General features: G+C 45.0%; 1 protein-coding gene across 3 annotated transcripts in view; it reads left to right on the forward strand.

The window, feature by feature from the left end:
- Nucleotides 1-23,194, forward strand: part of LOC111253045 (hemicentin-1-like) — a 166,893-nt gene that overhangs the window by 82,516 nt on the left and 61,183 nt on the right. For all 3 annotated transcript variants that reach the window (XM_022811884.2, XM_086992142.1, XM_022811885.2), the window contains exon 3: nucleotides 4,782-4,907. In XM_022811884.2, coding sequence (XP_022667619.1) covers nucleotides 4,782-4,907 — 126 coding nt within the window. The remainder of the gene's footprint in view (nucleotides 1-4,781; nucleotides 4,908-23,194) is intronic.

Below are 23,194 nucleotides of genomic sequence, written 5' to 3' on the forward strand. Positions count from 1 at the left end.
TATATATATACATACTCGAAATTTCTGATTATCAGAGCCAGAAACGAACCAGCAGGGAACAGCGGCAGCAACAGGTCGCTTCAGCTTAGTCAACGCGTTTTTCCCAACTTAGAAAGCGATTGCCAATTTCGTAATGGTTTTCTGCTACATTAGGTCCTACGTCGCTAAAAAAAAAAAATTATATATATGTATATATAATTGCAGAAGAACTAGGAACGGTAAAGGAGCGACATATACTCCTTCTATGACCCATGTTAAGTCCTTTCGTTATGTTAATGTTCGCTATTAGGCAAAGATAGTGATTCTGTAGGTCAACTGTGCTGTTCCGCTGTATACGTCGTTTCGAAGGCTTACTGCAACCACAAGGAGCTCGTGATGTACCAAACGAATCTAGTCGTTACCTGCTTTCGTAAATCTGCCTGTGGGCGACCTATGGTAAGAGCACAAGTCGTGGCCTGTGTGGTTGCAACAATGGCCTCAAACATCCAATAGAAGCGGTGTTGCTGTCTGCGTTTGCATCGAGTGTTTTATCTTGGCTGCTCTCTGTTTCCCTATACCACTTCTTCGTGTTTTCCTGTTACCTAAGATCGACAGATGGAGCAGCCTTTGGCAGGGGTAATAAAATGAAAACATCAAGTAAAACAATCTTACTTCGATAGCAGGAGTAACGCTTTTCGTTCGGTGCTCTGTTCCTTTAGCGTGTAGACCTTTGTCGTCCCGTCGCTATCCTGTAGAACACGTTCGCTGTCTCCAACCGTTGTCCCGATATCAATTCCTTGTCCGTGGATTTCGCTTTGCGGAAATCGCTGGCGGTGTCGCAAGCAACAAGTGCAGGGCAAGCTTGAACCAGTATGTCGGCTCTGCTGAAACACGGTACTATCATAGGTACCTAATGCCACTGCACTGATCCTGCTACATCGCGTTCCCCGCGAATTTTTCTTTGTTTCGTAGAAGTTTACAGTTAACGGGGAGGGCCTTTCGGTTCGGTAGGTCGAATAAGGCTTTTGGACTCATTGTGATTTATTGTCGCTTGGTTCCGAATGATGAAGGAGAGCTGGAGCAGCCGCTGTTTGACATTTCGCCTTTTTAGCTGGCTTATTTTGTAGAAAAAAGGTGGTGCCCATAAGGATCCATCGGGTGAACGGCTGCAAGTACGAAGGCAAAAACGGTTTTAGTGTTGCTCGATGTTTTTGTGCGACTTCTCTGAACGATTGTTTTTAGTATGGTGATGGATGCGCTGGACAACCTTTACGTGGGTTATATATATGAAGATGCTCATCTAACAATAGGACAGTAAGCCACAAGTGTAATAGATCTACGTTGTGGTGCGGTGCTGACCTTATCGTTAAAGCGACAGTTGGCAGGTATCAGTAGTCTGCTATACACAGCAGAATTTCGCTATATGAGAAAAAAAATTACCTATAAATAATACTCAAATGTAAATCTACCGAATGATATGTAGGATATTGCTGTTCGCTATCATCTCCACCCTGAATTCCCGGAAAAAGCCCTGGAAGACTGTATTGAAAACAACGTTGTACTCAAAAAACAAGAGTCATTCAGGCTCGCGTGGATGCAATAAACTCAAAGTAGCTGAATGAACTCAACTCAGCAGACGTAGCCCGAGATTGAATGCTAACAAAGTTTGGCTACTCCTTCAGCCAAGTTTCATGTTCAGTATTATAGTATATAGTTTTCCTTTTTCCACTTACTCGGCAAAATAAGCAGGCCTATTCTCAATAATCGCCCACGGCATCCCAGTTCGGATAGTTCCACCTCGATAAGGCGACTAACTAAGGCAAAACGAACGTAGGCGGTCGGCTTTAACTAGCCGCGAGTGACAATGTCATGATCGCCAGCAGCGGCAGACAAATGAAGTCAGCCAGATAGCGTATAAGGGCCGTACGCTGTTGATTGCTTACGGCATGAACGCAGACTTCTGTTCAAATTCAGTACTACGATACATACACTCGTACGCAGACAGAAGACAGGCATACGTTTATAGGCGTATACTATGCGCTATCGTACTTTACGTTTAGATTAGAGCTATGACTGGTCGCACTGCCACCGTTACCACCAGTCGGAAATGCTGCTGCTGCTGTGGCCGTAGCATAGCAGCAGATTGCAGGCAGGGCACACAGCCGCGTTTGACGCCGGCGTCGTGTGCTGTGGTGTGTGTGTGTGTGTGTGTGTGTGTGTGAGGGGGGGAAAGTAGAAGAGGGTATAATGAAACGGGATAGAACGTGGCATTGTAGAACTTACTCGCTTGGTCTTCTTATTGCGCTTGTAGTGCCTGCTGGCACGCGATGGCCCAATGAACGCGAGTAAACTTCTAGGTACCCTTTTAAGCGTTTGCTGCCATTTGCTCATCTATTTAGTGTGAGGCCTGAAGAGGAAAAATGAAGGAAGGTAAAGTGCTTCATTTCCGCTCTCAGATGGCTTCACGCAGGGATACAGGAACAGGGATAGCCAACGTTTCTAGGGTGGCTATTATAGTTGGTGGGGCGATCCACAACGGTAGTGTGGTACAGCATGCTCCCGGTATTGAAACACAACATACATACATACGTACATACATTACTCCCCAAACCTCTTTGCCACACAGGCATTTCTTACCAGGAACGTCTTTCTTCAAGAGTAGTTTTTCCGTGGCCTTGAAGATGCTTATTCAGACCTCTTATGTCCTAGCTCTAACGTAGTTGTACGAGGCATCGTCGCATGGGGCTGAGCGCTGTGAGTGGTCAATTAGAAATATCGTTGCCCAGCAGGTTTCACCGCCCTGCGTCCTTGTACTTCAAAGCTGATTTATGAGTACAGGCGAGTTGCAATGCAATTCCGTTCAGCTTTCGGTTAAAACGTGGTTCCATCAGTGGAGTTTGAGTAGGCACAATGAGCGAAAAATTAGCCGTTTCCATTATACAAAGATCTCGAGCATTTGAGCTTTATGGCTGCAACCGCTGACTGTCCGGCTGCTAGGACTCGTCGAATCGGGGGTTGGATGCCTTCTTCGCGAAGGTGTAGTAGTTTAGTTATCTCGCGTTCTTAGCCACACCCCACCTCGTGATCTCAACAGAGTAGAGAAGCTGTGTAAAAGAGGGCCCAGAGGCGCTTCAGGCCGAGGGCCCGATTTAAGGGTATGCACAAGCAGGGTCAAGTACAACAACGAGCTTCGCCTATGCCGTATTAGCATAACCTCGTTAACATATAAACAGAACAGAGTAGGAGTAATCGAGGCTGGCAAGCGACGCGGTTGGGTACGCGGATATATGACGCAGACAGGGCGGGTTAAATGTGGACAAACTAAGTCTGCTTTGGTTGAATGCTGACTGCTATACTTATTAAGAGAATGAACACAAACCTCAACGTCGCCCCGCCAGTAAGTGTCCTACGTATAAACACGGTTTCTTAGTTCACAGATATACGCAAAATATCGATTGGCTCTAGTGGTTTATATATGCGTTTCTGAAGTCACTCGAAGTCTTTTTGCCACTGATCTCAAAGAGAGGAATGGCAGATTTAGCTCTAACTACAGCTAACGTAATAACGACAGCTTAATAAGTACAGAGACTCTGTCGACAGAAACAAGGGCCAAATACTGGAACAGATCATACTAAGTTAATTTTAGCGACTGCCTTTCGATGCGAAACGGAACGACGGGAAAACACGTTTCGAAAGAATAGCTCATTTCAAATCAAGGTCGAACCGTTTCTGAATTTCTGGGTACAGTAGAAAAGTGGGTTGAAATTCTATGTGAACAAAATTCTTATATATTAGAGTGAATTTTAGCACTACAACATATGAAACCAAAATGTCCTCCTGTGTACGTACATACGTAACTTGCCATACCAATGTCAAACTAGCCTTTTAGCAAATTTATGAAAATCATCATTAAACTATAAATGGATGCATCGTTTTAGTTGACAATACATGTAACAAATAGCCGTAAACGGAACTGATTGCGCTCCGTTTCAATCTACCGCCTGTCTTTGTGGATCATTTAATTCACTGTCTAATTCAAATAGAACAAACAAGAAGTAATCATGGCCATACGTACGTTTTTATGAAATGTTTGTATGTTCTCTGCAGACTCACATGTCCAGCCGGCAATGTGTTATTTCAGTAGGAGAATTCGGATTAGTTAGTAAAGAGCGGGGCTCCAATTAATGAGATACTGGACTATACTAACAACGGTTACAACAGCTATCAGTATCATCCATCGATCAGATCGATAAGGCCGGGCTATTATTAACGGTCAAACATAACTGTTGCCAATAACAAGGAACACTGAAAAAAGGTGCGCGGACAATGACAAGAGGGAGTCCCGTAATCGAACTTGCATAAAGCAAGAGGAACAAATATTATTTGCAGTTACCGGATAATAATCAGTGCCCCTAATTAACTTATTACCGTTTCTGTTGTTGCATATTAATACCTACTAACATTACTGTTCATACAGATGTAGATAGTCAAGACTAGTAACATATGATCCTGCATAATAGCACTATAGACCTACGTATGCTTTCGACACGAATTTTATCATGAATTTAGATAGCCTTATATCAAGCTTATCGTCAAATGGACAAGTGAGCGGGGTTTATAAGTGTTTTCAACAATGTCAAAAGGTGATCGCTCATAACAAGTCCAATTCGGTTTACTGGCGACTTATATGCGACTGTAGTCGTATATATCGTTCCGTTTGCTTACTTCAACCGTGAAACCATCTTAAATTAACGAACTTGTTTATATTGTGCTGCGGTGCTTCTGATATCTGTTTATTACAGGTAATGGCACGGCGCATTTACGAATTCAGCCATTACATGTTACCGACGACGGAACGTACAAATGCGACGTTACGTACGTCCAGGGCGAGTGTCCATCGCTGTCGTTCACTCACCTACAGACACTCGGTGAGTAGTCGTCACAGACGCGCATGCGCGCGACATCGACGCGTCCATACGACCAAACAAACATAGATGGAGCCACATGGAATCACAACAATATCAGATATCGCCTGCACGCCGGTGTGCATATGTGCACGTCCGTCTGTCTGCCCTGCTAAAATAATATCTTTAGTGGCTAATAGCGTCCGATTTAGTTCGGTTGAAATAGTTGTTCAGTGAAGACAATGCTACTTAATAGGTAGGACGAAGCTATCAAGCGTTCCAGGAGATCTAAATGAACGAGCAGTGAGCTCATGTTGGCGGTACGACAGAATAAGATGGCTACGCTACTGACTGAGAAGTAACGTAAGGTACATGGGCTTTGTACAATAAATTTTGTAGCTTAAATATAAAGCTGTCATATGAGTAATTTCTATAGACGTATAGACAAAATGGTATGCGAAGTTAAGTCCTTAGTCTTTAATAGTAGCAATAGTCGTTAGTAGAACATTTGGCGCACCAATGATTCCAACAAGAAACTAGAAATGCACATATATACGGACAAATAGCACACAGATACATAATTGGCATAAGCGTAACTCTTACCTAAGCTATCGAACGAAATTTGTTGTCTAGAACCAATTGTTCTTAGTATCGTGAATCAGGTGGCAAAAGATTTTCCTAAAAAGCATGCCCCGACGACAGGCTCCAACGATTGTTACCTAGGCATTTTGCAAAGCCAAACAGTTAGCCAGATATAACAAAACATGTGCATTTTAGATTCGCTGAATGCTCACTGTGTCTGTACTTTCGCTCCAAGGCTATACGTTGTCGTTTTGTTCAGGCCATAGTAGAAGGCCTTTGGCTAGCATACAACTTGACTATAGTGGTTTAGTCGTGGACTTTGTGGCTTCAACGAGAAAAGGACACAAGAGTAGAAGTTAGGACGGATGCGAGTCCTAGCTTCTGTCCTAGCTAGCCAGGAATGCTTGGAACGTAGCCTAGTATGAATTTCTCCGAAGTGACCGTTTCGTGTATTATCGAATCACATACCTTGGGTTCAGCGTTGCCCAGCGCGCTACATAGTGTCATGATGTCGTTGGCGGTTTTCACGATAGCCCTCTATCTGACGTTCGATCGCCTTCACCTATCTAACAAGTACCATCCTTGTGAATTCGCAAGCCGCCAGCGCAACTAGTCTGAAGAGTTTACCTTCTGAAGACTCTGAAGTAAAGAATTGGGCTCGGTTCAAGTTCATTGTCCCTTGTTTGCGAATGTCGCGTACTTCAAATGGTGAAATGTTAGTCGAACGAGAGAAAAGCCCCTTACCGCCCTGTTTTGCTAACTTCACTTGCCAAAGGTGGTATTGGATAAAAGGTAAGCCAACCAAACAACGGGCTAGATAATATCTCACAATTTGTTCCTTCTAGTATCCGGTTCTCGTATACAACGTAGTCGTCATACTAGACTTGACCTGATATATATACCTTTTGTATCTATGAACGTGGCTCTGTATATTTGTACGTATGTCAGTTATTAGCCTGTCGTCAGATGCGGAATGTTAACAATATGGTGACAGCCTCGATGCAATGGACTTGACGAAAACATTGCAAGAAAATTTTGTCCACTCTTTTCTTTGGTAGTAGGGCTGCTGGAATGGTCTTTTTTTGTCTCGTAGAAGAATTTCTTTAATTTTGAACTTTATTCGCAAAGTTGTCGTTACTGAGATTCACTATCCAGGAACCTTACGGAACCAATTGTGAATAGGACGACCACGCAAGACACCTGAAGGACAATGGTTCCAACAGTCAAATTTAATCTCGGACCGCTAAGGACACGAATTCCTGGGATTTTTGTTTAATGTGCATGGGTGTGTAGGTATAGTGGACCACAAGCATAGGGTTACGGTTCCGATGGAGGTGGAAATATAATAAGCAGATAAACTAATAGTTAATTATTATGAAATATATGCAAAACAGACTCGCAAGTGTTGACGACAGTGATGACGCTTACTGTCGATTGCGTCCGTAATCTTATAATGGCAGTATAATGGCTATATTAATCGCTTAAATACGTAAATTGAATGCTCAATATGGCCGCCTTCACCGTGTACACATGCGTGAGGCATAGTTCGTTGTCGCTATACGCTTCTTCACAAGCTTTCGATCACGTCAGTGGGTCTCGGTTTTCGCTTAAAAAAGTAGTCCTAAAAGATAAAACGTAGTTGCAAAAACCGCTTTACCAGGTCTCATCGGTTTAACTACTTATGAGTCTGTTGTTCAGGGGCAACTAGTTGAAATTAAAATGCATCTGGCAAAACAGCGTACCTCAATATGGCAAGATACATTAGTCGAACTTTTTTTAAATGATAAAGCAGCAAAATAATTAGATCTTCAATGCTAAATGGATCGGGCTGAAGTTGGGCTGTGTGTGAAAACCGAAGGTCGTGATGCAAATTTTATTGAGTAATTCCAAGAAGAAATGCATATATGTGTTTATATATCAATTGAAATCAAAACCTGTATTCTCGTACTTTATTACGTATCGTGCTTGTTACACGTAGTTACTTCTGAAAGAGATTTTGACAACTTACTAGCATATTGAATCGTTTTCAGAAGTGTTATCAGTATATCCACGATGTTATGGATGATCCTGATTATGGATCAGAATTTAATATAGATCATTATTTATGCTAGAACCATGCATAACTACGATAGTTATAGGTGATTCAGTGTTGTCAGAGGCTTCGGAGAACTGTTCGTACATACTGTTCCTTGGTGCTTCTTGGATAGAGTGCACCTTGTCGATGTGTCAGTACTTGAGCTATTTAAAGCCCGACTTCAAATTACGCAGCAGAACTCCATGTGTAACTATGATAGATAAATTATAACTTTTGACCCGCCTAACTTAGCAGTAGATGATTATAAAGTACCTTCTAGACACAGTCACAGGCTTGACTATCAATGTTATTGGAAAAGTAACTTTACACATGAAATCACTAGCGGCCCATAGCGTCCGACTAGGTGAGCTGCATGGGAGATATAGGCGATTTTTATCGATGCTTTGTCGAAAATGAGTAAATCGTAGTAGCCCGTTTAAACCACGCAGTAGGAGAGTCATTGGCGAGCATACTAGAATACCTTGCCTCTTTCTCGTGGCACCTGTTGTTTTTAACGGTAGCGTTTGGTCCATATAGCCAGCTCCATTTTCCCTATATAATAACTTACTTATTTTCATCTTCATTTAAAGTAGATTACTTTCCCGGTTTTCTTTGCTTACACTTCACGTATATCTTAATTTTGCCGAAATGTAAATCGGATTATCATCAATATCACATTCATGATAACACGATAGCAAGATTGCTTTTTGGAATCTATCTCAAAGTCGTCCGCTTGCGGTTACAAGCCCAAATCTTAAATGTACATAGAATATTGAAAGGATAATTACCTTATTTCTTGCTTTATCCTTCACCGCGGAACTTGGGAACGAACCAAAAAAATGCGTACGATATCTTCATCCTGTGCATCTTCCAGACCATAAAGTGTCATGAAATAGTCGCACGAAGATGCTACTCAGCGATTCAGCGTTTTATACTCCTAGCTACGTGTGCATTGGTAATTTGACGTCGTCCGTTACCGCAGCACGTCTATTGAAATCTCCTGCCACCTCAGCCTGCTACTTCGACTGCTCTAGACAGACTACTCTCCAGTGGCTGTAGGACAAACAGGTGTATGAAGTATAGCTGTCTATGTATAGTGATGTCAGTATGCGAATACGAGGTGTTGGCAGCTTCGGTTTGGTTCGGAGGTAGATTTGTTAGGCTGCGAGCGGGTGGTGACGGTGTTACCTCAGGGTCTTACGCCCCACTGAGCTCCTATAGGTGGACGCACATCGCTCTCCCTCTTATACTGTATGGGCCCCTGTTGTACGTGGCGACGACCTCATCTGTACCTGAATCATCTTTTGGAGAGCTGGGCTGACGATTCTATAGTAGACTAGCTATTCGTAAAACGAGCATCTAGGGTATAGCCAACTAGCTTCACATGCAACATCCATGACCTGGCGATGATGGTAGATAGTGCGAAACGTTTTCAATATTTCTGTTTCATTTTTCTTCTTCACTGGGTCGCATTGTGTCTTGCCACCTGCTATTACCTCCCATATTCCTTTGACGAATAGTAAATTACCCCCGTGTCGTGTAAACGAGCCATTTTTAAAGGTAGACCAATTAAGAAATATATATCTGCGCCGAAAAATGTACTACTTTCATTTCTATTACATACAGGGACGTAGAGGACACACAACCAAATAGCTCTGTTCTTAGCTTTATCTCAACACAAGTGTACCTGAAACCTATCTAATCCCTGTGGCAGGACGTTAGAGACATTTGTGCGATATACTATATGTATAGATACACGAGCTGAAGGGTCCAGTGAGAAATCATGATATTGCAACAGATTGCTTCCATTAAACAGAAACGCGTCGACCGATTAAGTATTTCCGCGACACCCAGTCACCCTTATGTGTACTCCTTGCTCCTCGAACTACGATGACCTTCAGTCCAACACGCTGGGTACTTTCGTCACAGGTCTCCACAGCGAGCCAACTGCCCTACGTTTCTCATCTCGTCTGAAACATCGGCGTAGATGTTGGACAAGAGAGCAGACGCCGGGGCATGGCTTCATTTCGGCCAATTTCCGGGCCTTTACATCTCTGCTGTTGGAACCCAGTAGCTCCCTCTACCCAACTGTCTCGAAATGGGTATGTTTGTGTGTGTGGAACAGTCGGGCAGCTAGACAGAAGCTGACAAAGACTTAATAGAACCCAGCTACCAGAGCTGCCGGCTTCCGTTGACGTTTAGTTTAGCTAGTCCTACTTACGGCGATGGTGACAACGTGTTACGAAGAATCCACCGGTCGGCGAACAAAGACAGGAAGGTCTTGCAAGGCAAGAAGGCGAGGTTGGCTGACTCCCGCCGGCATTAAAGCCCAAAAAATCCTAAAGGACAAGTGAAGCATACTCGGGATCGTGCTGGCACCTTGCGAGCTAACTGCCTCGCCGACGGGAGAACTGTGAAGGGATTCTGTTTAGTCGAGCGCACGTTCGGTTTTACGTTCCCAAACGGCCCGGTGCATTCCTGTTGAGGCCTATCCCTACCAGCAACTGCTAACCCTCGCATTAATCTGTGCTTCGCCCCTTCCTTCCGATACGGGATAGGAGAGTCTACCGCGGCTTAACCGGTTAGTTTTCCTTTACCCGTATCGTTTTAGCCCCCTTAAGTTCTCTGCCCTTTTCTACCTCCGTGCAAAGGTCTGGTCCTTTGTTTTCCTTTTTCTGTTCTTTCTGCTACTACTTCTCCGACACGTACGTAACGTTCCGCTCCTATCTATGCAGCAATTGGTCGGTTCTCGTTGGATTTGTGCGCCGTCGTCTTGAAGTAAGGCTACTTGGCAGTTAGTGCCTCTGACGCAGGTCCGTTGAGGATTACCCTTGGTAAGTCCCCTATATTCGACGGTCCTGCCCTATCCCCAAGCTCTGTACTACCAAAATTCTTCGATTCCGTTTCTGTGGCTTAATCGCTTACCCGCTTTCGTCGGCTATGGCGGCTGGCTTTTCCATACGAACGAAACAGGGTTCGTAAAAAGGTTCCGGTCCTAAGTTGGCTTACTGCTTTATCCTCGAATCACCTCAAACGTTCGACTCGTCGACTCCAGAGCTGAAGGAACGGGTACTCCTTTTAACCACCTACTCTCCTTTTTGATCGTCTTTAACTTTTCTGCGTTCTCTTTCTATACCCCAGTCTTTCGTCTCTTTTAGCCCTTAACTACTTCCGGCTTTTCGCTTTTCTCCAATTTTTTTTGTATAGTACTCCCGAGTTTGTGCCATGGCTTTCTTTTACCTCGTGTCCCAACGGATTTTCTTTGTATTTTAAGTCATCTGCTCATATCACTGCTGCATGCATAGCCGCTGTATGTCAAGTGGTGCCTGCGTAATGGTAGCCTGGCTTTTTTCGAGCTAGATCTATGGGGCCGGAGGTTGCCCTGAGACAGGTTCAGTGTCTTCGCTCAACAACCGTTTGTCGTCGTTGTGCAAACAACGGCAGAAGCTGTCACATAGCGTACGATTTAAAGGTAGTAAATGTGTTAGTTATAGTACTCGTAACAGGTGGAAGCACAGGCCACAATAGGAAGGCAACTAGCCACGCGCAAGACAACCAAGGCACCGTCGGTGTCCGCTCTGCGCGAGACTGCAAGCAACGTAGCGAAATGCGCGCGTCTTGAAAGAAAACACTCAACTGGGTAAGGAAGAGAGATCGCTTGGCAGAAGTCTCAGACGTCTTTCGTTTGCTGCCTCTAGATTTTCGTTCGGCTGTAAAGTCGCTGGAAAAGCGGGGACGTCCAATGCCGTCCACTAGTTTCTCCTTCGTCCGATAGAACTGGCATGTCGTTTAATACGCTAAATCGAAAGAGTTTCGAAAGTCCTAGTCTTCGAAGACTAGAGATCGTGTCTGTCGCAGAACCTGGCAGGTTGAAACGGATGACCTTGCATATCTGGTTATTTGGCGTTGTATCGAATTCGAATACAAGTAAATACGACTAGGTAGATCAATTGGACAGCTTACAAGAACCGCAGTATGTAGTTCGCGTGCGGTTAAGGCGGCTTAGAAAAAAAACCGTTTTCAATAAGAAGTGGTTCTGCGAAACCTAGAGACGTCAGCCTGTAACACACACTTAAAAGGACTGAAAACAACAATGTGCCATGGCGTATACACATATTCGAGTACGTAAGTGGGAACAAGAATGGCTAACATCAAGAGTTTTCTAAGCAAAGTTTAGTGATTGATAACTTAATTTCGATGGCAAGCTTTTTTTTATTCCAAGTCACGAACTTGTGGTATGTGTTATTTGTATATATCACAACCTATATCGATTTAATTGCCGTATTTACAATAATACATACTAAACAGCATGAAAAATTCATTAAAGTTCTTACTGTTGGAATATTAACGAATATGGCGCCATCAATAACGAAAACTTTTGAGGCAGTGTTAATCATGATGCTTGAGCGCTTGTGCCCTGCATAGAATATTTGCCCACACCAAACTCTAAGTTTTATAGCTTAGCAATAGAGTACATTATACCAGGTAACAATTACTGTAAGTGTTGTACAATTATACATTTAATAAGACATAGCAATTAAACGTTTATTAGATATATACATACTAAAATAGCTAAGCTTTACATATAATATACACTATTTTTCGACCCTTATATGGCAAGGTCGCCGAGCCTGCCTTGTCAAATATTCCATGTACTATCGGTATCGAGTTGGCTCCGCACCTCCCTGCCATCAACACCTAATATCATGGATATGTCCGTATTTTGGTGGCGAAGCACCCCCTCCCCCCCCTCCCCCCGAAGTACGTAAGATGTTCTAGAAGAGATAACTGTCTCTTAGTGGCTCGATTCAACGATCAGTGATTTGCCATCACCGTGCGCGAAACTAGCCAGCAGCTAGCGTGTTACGCTTATCGTTAGACCCGTCCGCCTACTAAATCATTGTTAACTTTACTTTTATTAACCACTAGCTTGTGGCAATGTAAATTCTTTTGCTCATCTCCCAATCTCTTTGTCTGACGTAGTCCATCAGTCGAGGGACAGCTTACATTTCCTTTAGATTCCACCCTCTAGCTGATGGCTGCAAGACAGAACATAGCTATGGTAGCGAGCTGTTGTATCATGAGCTGCGGCAGTAAGTCGGCGTTGGAGCAGAAGGATCTTCCTCCCGACCACCGGATCTCTCTCACTTACAGAAGTGATGTGGCCGGGCTGTGTGTGCATAAGTTAGAGTGTATGCGTAGGTGTGTGTGTATGTAAACGGCGCATATATGTATCTCAAAAACGTTTTTTCATCCTAGAAAATCCATTCGCACCGCTGCTTCGACACATGCAGCAGCAGCAGCAGTAGTAGTAGCAGATATAAGATGAAAACGGCAGCCTTTGAAGTGGCCGATCTCTCTGATCCGCCGGGAGAAGTAGCAGCAGCTTTGGAAAGCGTTCGGTCGCTCAAGAATTTCGTTCGAAAGCGGAAATGGTTTAGACTCGAATTCAACGCCGGAACGCTGGGTGCTCCGACAGGGCTTAAATCCAGCCACTCGGCCACACACAGCCCTAGACGGCAAGCCATTTGCCCTGTCTCAACGTCTTCCGGCAAGCACTGTTTCCTCCAGTCGGATACGGAGAGTGGCGGCCGCGCCGACAGCATCTACGGGACTGTCAGAGACTGAGACCAGAGGGAGAGAAAAACAGCTAGTAAAAGAGCTGTCAAAGAAAAGGAGATATTGAGGATAATAGTAAAGTGGTAGGGGTAAAGTGAAAAAGCGTCTAAAAGGCCGGCGCTGTTCCACGTGTCTTTATTACCGACTGTGCCCCCTTTGTGGGCAGCCGAATAATGCTCGTCTTTGCTGGTCGCCCCATCGGTCAAACGCTATTAAACTTAATACGGTAAGCCGCATTACTTCCGTGATTTCCGTCCGTGTATTTATCTCACTATCTAACCCGTGACAGTTGCGTACGCTAGCGTACGATAGCTCCGCATAGAGCCGCCGCGGCGAATGCCGACAATTTTTTTGCTGCAGCTCAAAGGACACCAAATCCAACACTCCAAATCTCATATCGCCTCATCACCCCCCATCTAGTCCGGCCCCATAAAATCCCGAAGTCCCGTTTAATCTGCAGTGACTGCTCCGCTGGCATCCTCTTGACTTTTCTTGGATAGAGAATCTCCGATATGTTCTTCCCTAGAATCCGTTATTCTTTCAGCGGATATGGGCTTTCGTTGCCGGGCGACTGAAGTAGGATCGCCAAGAAAGAGGGTGGAGTGCCCCGAGACCTGTACCATCAGAACTTGCTGCCTTGACAGAAACTGGAGAATTCGCGTGACCCCACGTAGCTTTGGTTCAAAGAAAAGAGATTTCAGTTGGATGACTTCAGTGCCGATGTGCCGACGCGCTGATAATAGCATTACCTTTCTTTTTTGGTTTCGGCAGAATGGAAAATGAGTAAGGGAAAAACAAGATGGCTTTCCAGTTATAGGCTCAGCCTTGCTCTGAAAACCCATCTCTCTTTCGTTTTATTTTTGTTTCCGCTTTGTTCTTTCTTCCTGCCAGCTTCCTCTACCCCCTGACGGTCTTACTCAGTCTTTCGCTACTATTACCGGACTTCGTTTTGCGCGACTCGCCTACATAACCGCCTTGTGTTCTATTCTTACTATGCTTCTTGTCCGCTGCGGCCGCCACCGCTGTCGCGGCGGTTAAGGGTCAACTCTCCTAGCCTATCGAATCGTGGACTAGCTGCCGGCGAGCGGCGGGACCTCGACTACCATTATTTCGAAGAAGCAAGCTCCAAAGGATATGTGAATCGAGACTAGGCTATGTCTGAGGAAACCACGTTGTCCTCGGGCAGGAGACAACCGACTCTGCTTAAAGGATTTCGCTAAAATCTCCTCATTTTCCATCCGGACATCCGGATCCCCATCCACACCCCTCTCTTCACGTTGTTTTTTTCTCCGTCGCGAACACTCTTTTACTCTACCTCGTCCTCTACTTTTCCCGTTCCCTTTCCTTTTTCTTGTTCTACAGCCGTTACTCCAGCCACTGTTTCACCCACTGATTTCCCGTTGTATCTCCTGTTCGCCCGTTTCTTGTGACGTCTCCCTATCATTTCCTCGTTTGCTTTCCACTTTCTCTCTCTTTGTCGTCTGCTTGTGCCTTCTATAGCGTTTCTCTGTTTTTCGCTGTAGTCAACCAGTCAAGAAACCACCCAGCTCGTTGCCCTTAGTCAGTTCAGAGTCCCATTTCCGTCTTCTTTTCTCCTTCGTTATGCCCATCCGCAGCGGGTCCTTCCGGCGGCTTTGGTTTCCCGGCCTCACCTTCTTCTCCCCCTCATCTTGCAACGCCTTCTTGAAATCCCGCAAAGCAGGGCTCTTCCGTAAGTCCTTCACTGCTTTTTCTTCTACTATGAAGCAAGGTAAAACAACTTCGACCATTTATCCCCAGCGTTTCGCCACCGTCAGGCTTTCCTTCACTCCTTCCTTTAGCTAGTTTTTACTTACTCGTTTAGGTGACCAAGACGAGTGGTTTTTGCCCGACGGCAGGCATAAGTTTATCGGTAGGGCTTGGTCGCTTCTTCGTCCAGGACTAAAAGCCTATGAAACCCCCGAGGCAGCCTGTTTGGTAAGCCTTGGTTCGAAGGTGGGCCACGAACACCGGATGTTGCTGTAGCATGGGATAATCAACTAAACATAGCGGTAACTGGCCACTTACAGACCATAGTTAGTGGCCTCTAGTAGCGGGTGTCCGGCCAGTAGCGAAGGCTATAATGGCCATAGTATTGCCGCGGTCCACAAAAGGAGCTCAGCAAGATACTGCAGGCATCGCCGCAGCGACAATCCGCCCGACAGTTGCGTTGCCGAGGCTGTAATAGTGGTTGCGGGCTTTTTCTCTTCTTTGAAAGCCGGTGGCAGTAGCCTAAGCCGTCAGAGAACCGCAGTGCCCGCTGTAACCCACTGATCCTTCCTTTTCGTTCAGCTATGCACCTGAACCAAGCGGGACTCCGCTGATGCCCTGCCTTTCTTCCATCGCCGCCTTGAGCTCAACTTGATTCCGTTGCAATCAGCGCTAAGGTCCAGCAAGACGACCTCCATGATCGGATCTCCAAGCGAAGCTCAGGCGCCAAAAGCTGTTGACGCCAGCCAAGCTACTGAACGACCGCGGCGGCAGTGGACGCAGCAACGGTTAAACGCCGAGTAAAGTATTGTCTTGCTTCATTTATATTCGCCAAGGTTGGTTAGTTTTTGCAATTTACGCAAAGGATGACTGGATGGCTGTCTAGATGGCGGGTTGAGTCAAGCGAATGATAGAGGCCGATGCCTGGCTGCAAAGGGCAGGCATATGGAGTCCAATGATGGGGAGATCAAGACTGGAAGAGTAGAGTCTGCCCCCGTCAGCCTTCAGGCAGGGCCCGCCTGCAATGCGGCAACTGAAAACCTGACCGGGAACATGTGAAGAAGCAGAGAAAGCAATGTGGTTACTCTCTTTTCTTAATATACATTGTTACTTGTTCCAGCAAGGCAAGAGACCCCGTGGTGCATTGACAGACGACAGATCGTAGAAAGCTGGAAGGGATTAGCCATCCATAATTGAGTAGTCTGGTTCTTTGCACGCAGTTTATATAGGTATCGCACGTATGAGCAGACTGATGGTGTTTGCATTGCACAAAAATAACGACGACAAAGTCTTTGCAGAATCTGATTTTTTGAAGCAAAACTCCCATGAAGGCTATACGCGAAAAATCTAATACTTCTTTGGTATCTGAAGACAGGTTATTATAGAAATTTTAAAATTGGAGTGGATCGGCACATTTTCATAAAGAAACGTTTGAGATACCACAATTATATATGTATATAGTCTAAAAGTGGTTTAATTTCTTTTGAGTTAATTACGCGTTATTTGGGCTATATATGTGTCATGTTTTACAGGCATACTTAGTTTTTTCTATCACAGATCTGACCCGAACCGCTTGCGCTTTGCTCGATGTTGATGACAGGTAATTTCTATGAGATTAACTAGCTACTTAGTTCTACACAACAGTAATTACGCTGGTCGATCGGATTCGCGTTCTGATCAATGCTTTCATGGTTAGCCATATGGAAAATAGTATTCAATGAATGAATACTTGGCATTGTGACATTACCTATTTAACTGGCGCGGATTTTGAAATAGCTAGATTTTTTGCTCACCTATCTTTGTGGTTACCTACTGTGGCATCTTTTGATTCGTATTTCGAACAACCTTAAGTCAAATTTAGGGTCCAGCTGATTTTCCGACTTCCTTAGGGTCTAAAATAAGAAGTCGTCGCCATTCAGCACGAGCTATGAAGGCAAACAACGTCTGGGTAGATACCCTTGAAAATCACTCATCGAAACGAGACCTGTTTGATGTACTGTGGTGTGTTGTATGTTCAAATTTATATAAATATACATATACACCCACATATGTATACGGACATTCAAACGTATGGATCTGTACGTACTACGATCGCGTAAAAACGAAGCATCTGCGCGGACCATTTATCACGGGAACAAATCCCTAAGGGAGAGACTTCACCGTTGGCACTTTTGCTCGTTCACTCGTTCGCCTGCTGCCATCGCCGTCGCCTTAACCTTCGTCGTTGCGTACGTTGTCAGCAGTTCGGTCATATTATTTATTATAACACAGCCACCGGCAGTGGCGGCCATCGTCGCCCCGGCAGCAAAGACGATAGAAATGAACAATAACATATGAAAGGAATTCAGCTCTGTCTGGCGAATCGCTCAGCGCAAAGACTCCTAACCCTTCCTGCCCACAAGAACAGCTCTCACAGTCTCACCAGGAGAAGCGCATAATGCTATCGTTCGAGGCCGCGGCAGTGACGATGGCAGAGACACGACCGTAGGACTTCACGTATAGCAGGGCATTATCCGGAGCGGAGACGTGGGCTTCGAAGCAAGTCGCCCGGGAATACTTCAGCTGCACGATTGAAGTTACCTAGCAACGCTAGCGAAGGGTACAAGGCTAGATTTTACAGAAGAAAGAAGGCAGGACAGCGAGCGAAACAGGATGGTGCGAGAAGAAGGTGTTCAATCCCTCTAGGTACTGCTGCTGCTGCTTTTCGTTCTCAGGTGACATCGCACAATGACACTGTGAATCAGATAGCGCCAACAGCAAACAAGGGCAAGCAGGGGTCCGTTCGTTTGTCCGCTAGGAGCCAGGACCCTCCTTCTCCAGCCACAGTTACAAACGCCGCTTACGTCTCCCAGCAGCGCATCTTTCATGAACGTCCTGCTTTGCAGCTCTTCGTAGACTGCTGTCCGTGCAATCACCACGCCCAAATATGAGCGTCTTTTATGGAAGCTGATTGTACATAGTGTAAGCCCGGTTGCCAACTGAAAACCCAAAGCAGCGCGGGACCTGCATCGCTATCCAACCTCTCACTCCCTGAAACGAACGCGCTGGCGCCCCGCCCTTCAGTTGTCTTTTGAACGCTGCATCAGAACAGTTGCGGACCAGAAGTTATGCACCAAGGAGGCGCTTGAGCCTAATTGATAAGAGCGTTTCATCCCACGGGAGCGTTGATGTTACCGTGACTCCAACGGCGCCACTGTCAGCCGCGGCGGCAACATGAGCACCGTTGCTGTCAGTGCAACCTCTGGTTGGAAGCGGAATGGAGCGTAAGTCCGCCAACACCAGAAGTTTTTTGGTGCTCGTTTTTGCTGCTTTCTCACGCCGTACGCAAGAATGAAACAATGCTTTCCAAGCAACTCTGTTAGCTGGCAAAGCTTCGTTGCCCAAAATGTTCGCCGGAGTGAGAGCAAGCTAGCAGGGTACACTATGCCGTTCCAACAAATGGTTATATAATGCAAGCAGAGGCACGCACAAAGATAACGGTGGTAACAGCTCTAGAAGCGACAACAGTGGCAGCAGCGAAAAAGAGGGATAGGCAAAATGGCGGATGATGCTGGGACGATAAAATACCTAAGTGGCGGTGGTATCGGGGCAAACGGAAACATGGTTTTGCTCCCGCTGGGCGAAACAGCGAACAAACGTCACAACTTAAATGAGGACAACGGTAACTGTACTGGTTCGTTGACATTAACCACAAGACGCAAACATGACCTTGGCTCATAACCACAATAATATCGCTAGATGGGTGTTATGTTATACTGTTGGACGAGTTAGTTGAATTGTTTTTGTAACTCAGTAACTGCATCTGCTCTGATTACCGCTGCTACTCCTGCTAAAAGATGTCTCCTGTCAGATAGAATCCAAGGCTACGGCGAGGAGAAGGTTTTTGCATTGTAGCAATACAGCAACAAGGTTAAAAGTGGTGGAAGATACCTTGGCACAAAAACATATCTCGCAAAGGTCGAGGAAGGACACTCTATTCTAGGCAACTGCTGTTTAATGTATTGATCAGAATGGGTCTATATGAACTAAAATTTGCCTAATGCTATCGGTCGTTAAAAATAACTGATGCTATGGAACAAAAAATGTTGCCAGTATACTCGATAAACACTGCTTTATTATATGGCCTAAATAAGCGTACTACAGTACATTTATCTTCGAGAAGATATCAGTTAAAAACGTTTATGTCGTTGTCCTATATAGCTTCACCATATAAATTTTGTGCGGCAGAGGTGCTAATACGAAAGCGAAATGGTTTTTTGTGTGCAGACAGGTCAATCATTCAAAAAAAAAAAGATGCTTTCATTTTTAGGACGGACTATAAAGACGATACTTTATAATTACTTACTGACAAGTTATGTATGTCGAAGACTGTGATCCGTCTAGCGTCGGTCAACGGGGAGTTCTGTTCCGCACTATCGAACCCGTATTGAATATGCCAGACACTGGCACAGTCACGAATTGTTGCTCCCTAAAGAAGGTGATGCAGTGTTTAACGTTCCTCAGAACTGACTTCAAGGCCCTGGAGCCTCCGTGACTATTGTGGTCTAGAAAGCATTTACTGCTCATTGTTATTAATAGAAAATTCTGATCCATGATTGTGACCATGGCCAACTGTGCTGTATATGTCGACAATATAGTTCTATTGAAATGATGGACTACAATGGAAAAATTTCTTTCAGAAACAACCACACGTGGCATGTTGTGACATTTAACGAAAATACGATCCCCTATTTTAGCTTAAAATACATGCAACACACACCTATATACATTTCTGTTAGGTTCAATTGTATTCGAATGCTACCTTGTTTTTTTTTTTTTTTTCAATTTCTATGCCTTGTATCGACGGCATCTACATGTACTCTGTCATACGTAAAAGGCATGATAACTATGATAGGACTGATAGAAATGCGACTAGTCGTATGAGCTGATCAATCTGTATAACAGAACGTTACTCGCTGAGATCCGACTTGCAAGGCTCAATTTTACATACGCACTAATTTACCAGCAAGAAATCCCTTTCGATCATGAGATTACACTGTGTAAGTGCTAATGTAAAGCGAGTAAAAAGTAGAATTCAGTAATTATAAAGTCTATCTGCTCACTATCCTATTCCCTAGCTTAGCCAATATCAAATAATCTTACCGAATAATACAATTATAATATATAATGTTGTAGTAGCATAGATCTTCAGCACCCCATTGCTGGATCTTACCAGATGACCGAACGAAGCAATGTTGGTTAAAGAAACGTCTATCTACGCGGAGCATGCACTATAGTTGCATGATCTTTTACAGGGAAGAATAGCTAAGCTATAAATGACTATAATATTCGTATGTATTTAATATACGAAATATTACGATATTTTAGTTTCGTTTGACTAAGTTGTCTAAGTAGCACCGAAGCACTGTAGTAAGTAATAAGTAGGCCAAAAAAAAATAAAATATGGAAAATCCCTACAACAGTTCAACTTTCATTTTCCAATCATATAGTCCGACCAGCAACTGGTTTCTTCATGTCAGACGAGTTTTGGGGGGCTTCGGGATGTCATGAATACTTACGCAAGGGATGTCGTCTTTGTCGCGACGCCGATTCTTTCTACCTGTAACGCCTGTTAACACTATAGCAATCAGGTAGGCACGCGAAGTTTGTCCTTGCCTATTATTTGAAGGACTCACTACTAGCCACTAGATTACTCAGTTGGCATATGCTCGCTTCCCGAATTATTCGAGTCTGATTCTCTTTAATCTTACAATTGAGTGCAAGGTTTTAAGGGGCATCAATGCATTTACGCATATGCTGCCTTTATTGGTGTTCCAATTTAAATTTCTGCCTTACATTTAGGTGTAAGAACGGGACTAAGTGACAAAAATGAATATTAATAGATGAGTACGTCGTAGATACACGAGCCGGACTGAACTGCCATGTCGTGTCTGTACAATAAAGGTCGCCAGCATTAGCAGCCCACACTATCCGCTTTGCCAACCTACGAATGTTTAGAACAACCTATCTCTTGTTCTCCGCTGACCTTCCTGATAGAAAGCTCTCGTAATAACAGGAAATAGCATTTTATATCACCCCTGGTAATTCTTGCTACGTTTTCTGCTGCTAGCCGAAGTAATTGCTAAAGAGATCCATGTAGGCAACGAACAGGGCAAGCTAAGCCTTAGAACGACGGGGGTGTGGGTTCATTTTTCGTTAGGCACTAATAGTAGCAGCAGCAGAAGTTGCCATAACAGGCTACCGGAGGCAATAGCATCGCTGCTGCGGGCTGCTATAATCGCGACCAGTCGGAACAACGAGTACGGATGTAATAGAAGTGGCTGATATTTCTGCGCTTCTGTAGAAGGTTCCACGGCATCATTGATGTGTACGCGTATCTCTTTACTCCTATGGACATGTATGCCCGTCTTTGCCCTAGTAGCAGCAGCAGACCGCTCTGTAATTCCTCTGCTGGCCCGCCGGTCCGGTTCTTCGAATGATGGCAAATTCTGTAGCGAACCTTGTTTCGCTAGATCTTGACCGCTCCTTTGGTCGGTCTCTAACCTCCACCTTTCAGTCTTCTTCATCTCGGATTTGGCTTTCCTAAGGCTATCTAATGGTCCTTCCACTAGCGATGCTCCCACCGCCACCAGTGATGCCATTCGAGCTATCGCTTAGCTTCAGTTTCGGTAAAGAAACCTAGCCTCTATATAGTAGTATCTCGTTGGAAGCTCTCATTCCCTCGCCCCCACCGCTCCCCAAAATCCCGCAGCCCACACGTCTTCTTTGCCGTGCCTTCCCCGGTCGGTGGGTTCTCTGCGTCCTATCTCACAGTCGTTCTTACGTTTCTCGCTACTGCCGACTCAGCCATCTTCTTTTGCCGCTGACCCTTCTGCTGCACCCACTAACGCGTCAAGACTAGCCATCGTATCTACTATCGCTACTAGCTTTGCAGCAGCTACCCAACTATTAGGCGACGCACGAATCTAATGGCGCTGTCATGGTGGTCAAGGAGAAGCGGCGGACGTTGGAAATGCTCATTTCCATATCAGACGCGGTCTCGTGGGAAACATGGGTGAGAGAAAAGGGAGTCGACAAAGAGGAAAAAATGACATAGACAGGGTTCCTCTCCCGCCCTATTCGCCCCTGCACAAGGGCTTACCCCTTGCGTTCCAATACATGAGAGCTGAGGCCGCATTGTAGGAAGAAACGGCTGGGCCAGGTAGACCGGCAAAGTGTAGAACAGACAAGACTTACTATATATGGTGCTGCTAAATAGCCATGCTACCCCTACTCCTGCTATTGCAAGAACAATAAGCTCTCGCAGAATAACTGCATATATGTGGACGGGTGACGTATCTTCGTATGGCCGTAAGAAAAGAAGTGAAGAAAGGCAAAGAGAGTTCATCTACGGATGAGGGTTCAATGAGGTAAAGTGCTAAGGGAAAAAAACTATCTGCGGTCACAAGTCTTACCGCCCACCAACTATAACTACCGCTTACCGCTACCCGTTTTCACAACTGGCAAGTGTTTCAAAAGGAGGTAAAGAAGAATGAAGCTTTACCGGAAAGTGGTACGACTGAAGATGGTCACAGAAAGAGGATAAATGTCTATTTTTGTGTACAGGAGCAAAACGAGCGGTGGAAGTGTATGTGCCAACAGCAATGGTACCACAAGTAGTTGTGGTAGGAACCGTGGCTGACGATGCTACACGGTAAACGTCCGTTCGTGATGGGCAATCAAGTGTCTCCGTCAGAAATTCGGTGCTGGAGGCGATTTGGCTTGCGCAGTTGGTAGTGACCAGCTATACCAGCCTGCGTTAACATTTCCTAACCCAACTAAGCCAGACACGATACTGACTTTTGCTAACGAACAAAAGCAACTGGCCTTATCGGAATGGACACTTCGACTTCTACTAATGTCCCGCACGTTCGGTCTCGTCATTGTGGTCTAGGTCGTTATCGATCTAGAACTCATCCTTATTGTTGCTGAATGACCTGTTGAAATACTGAGCCACTCAACAACTTAAAGCTGCCGATTTCGAAGTGGATATTGCAACAATACCTACAACAGCATCAAGATCAGGTTGTGTAGCAATGGCCGCTATAGCAACCTGTCAGCAGCAGCATCGACTGCACATTCACCCCTCCTTTTCGTTTAGGGTTTAACATTTCGCCTGCTACTGCGTTTGCCGTTAGGCTTTATCGAGACGTTAGTCTACAGCGGGCCGGCTGATTGTATTGGCAGTCATGAAGGGGCCAGGGGGTGCCTGAGTCTTCCTTTCCAACCGCCACACCCAACATTGGCAGAAAGAACCAAGGGCAAAAGA

This window comes from Varroa destructor, unplaced genomic scaffold (assembly GCF_002443255.2).
Source record: "Varroa destructor unplaced genomic scaffold, Vdes_3.0 BEIS01000006.1, whole genome shotgun sequence".
NCBI lineage: Eukaryota > Metazoa > Arthropoda > Arachnida > Mesostigmata > Varroidae > Varroa > Varroa destructor.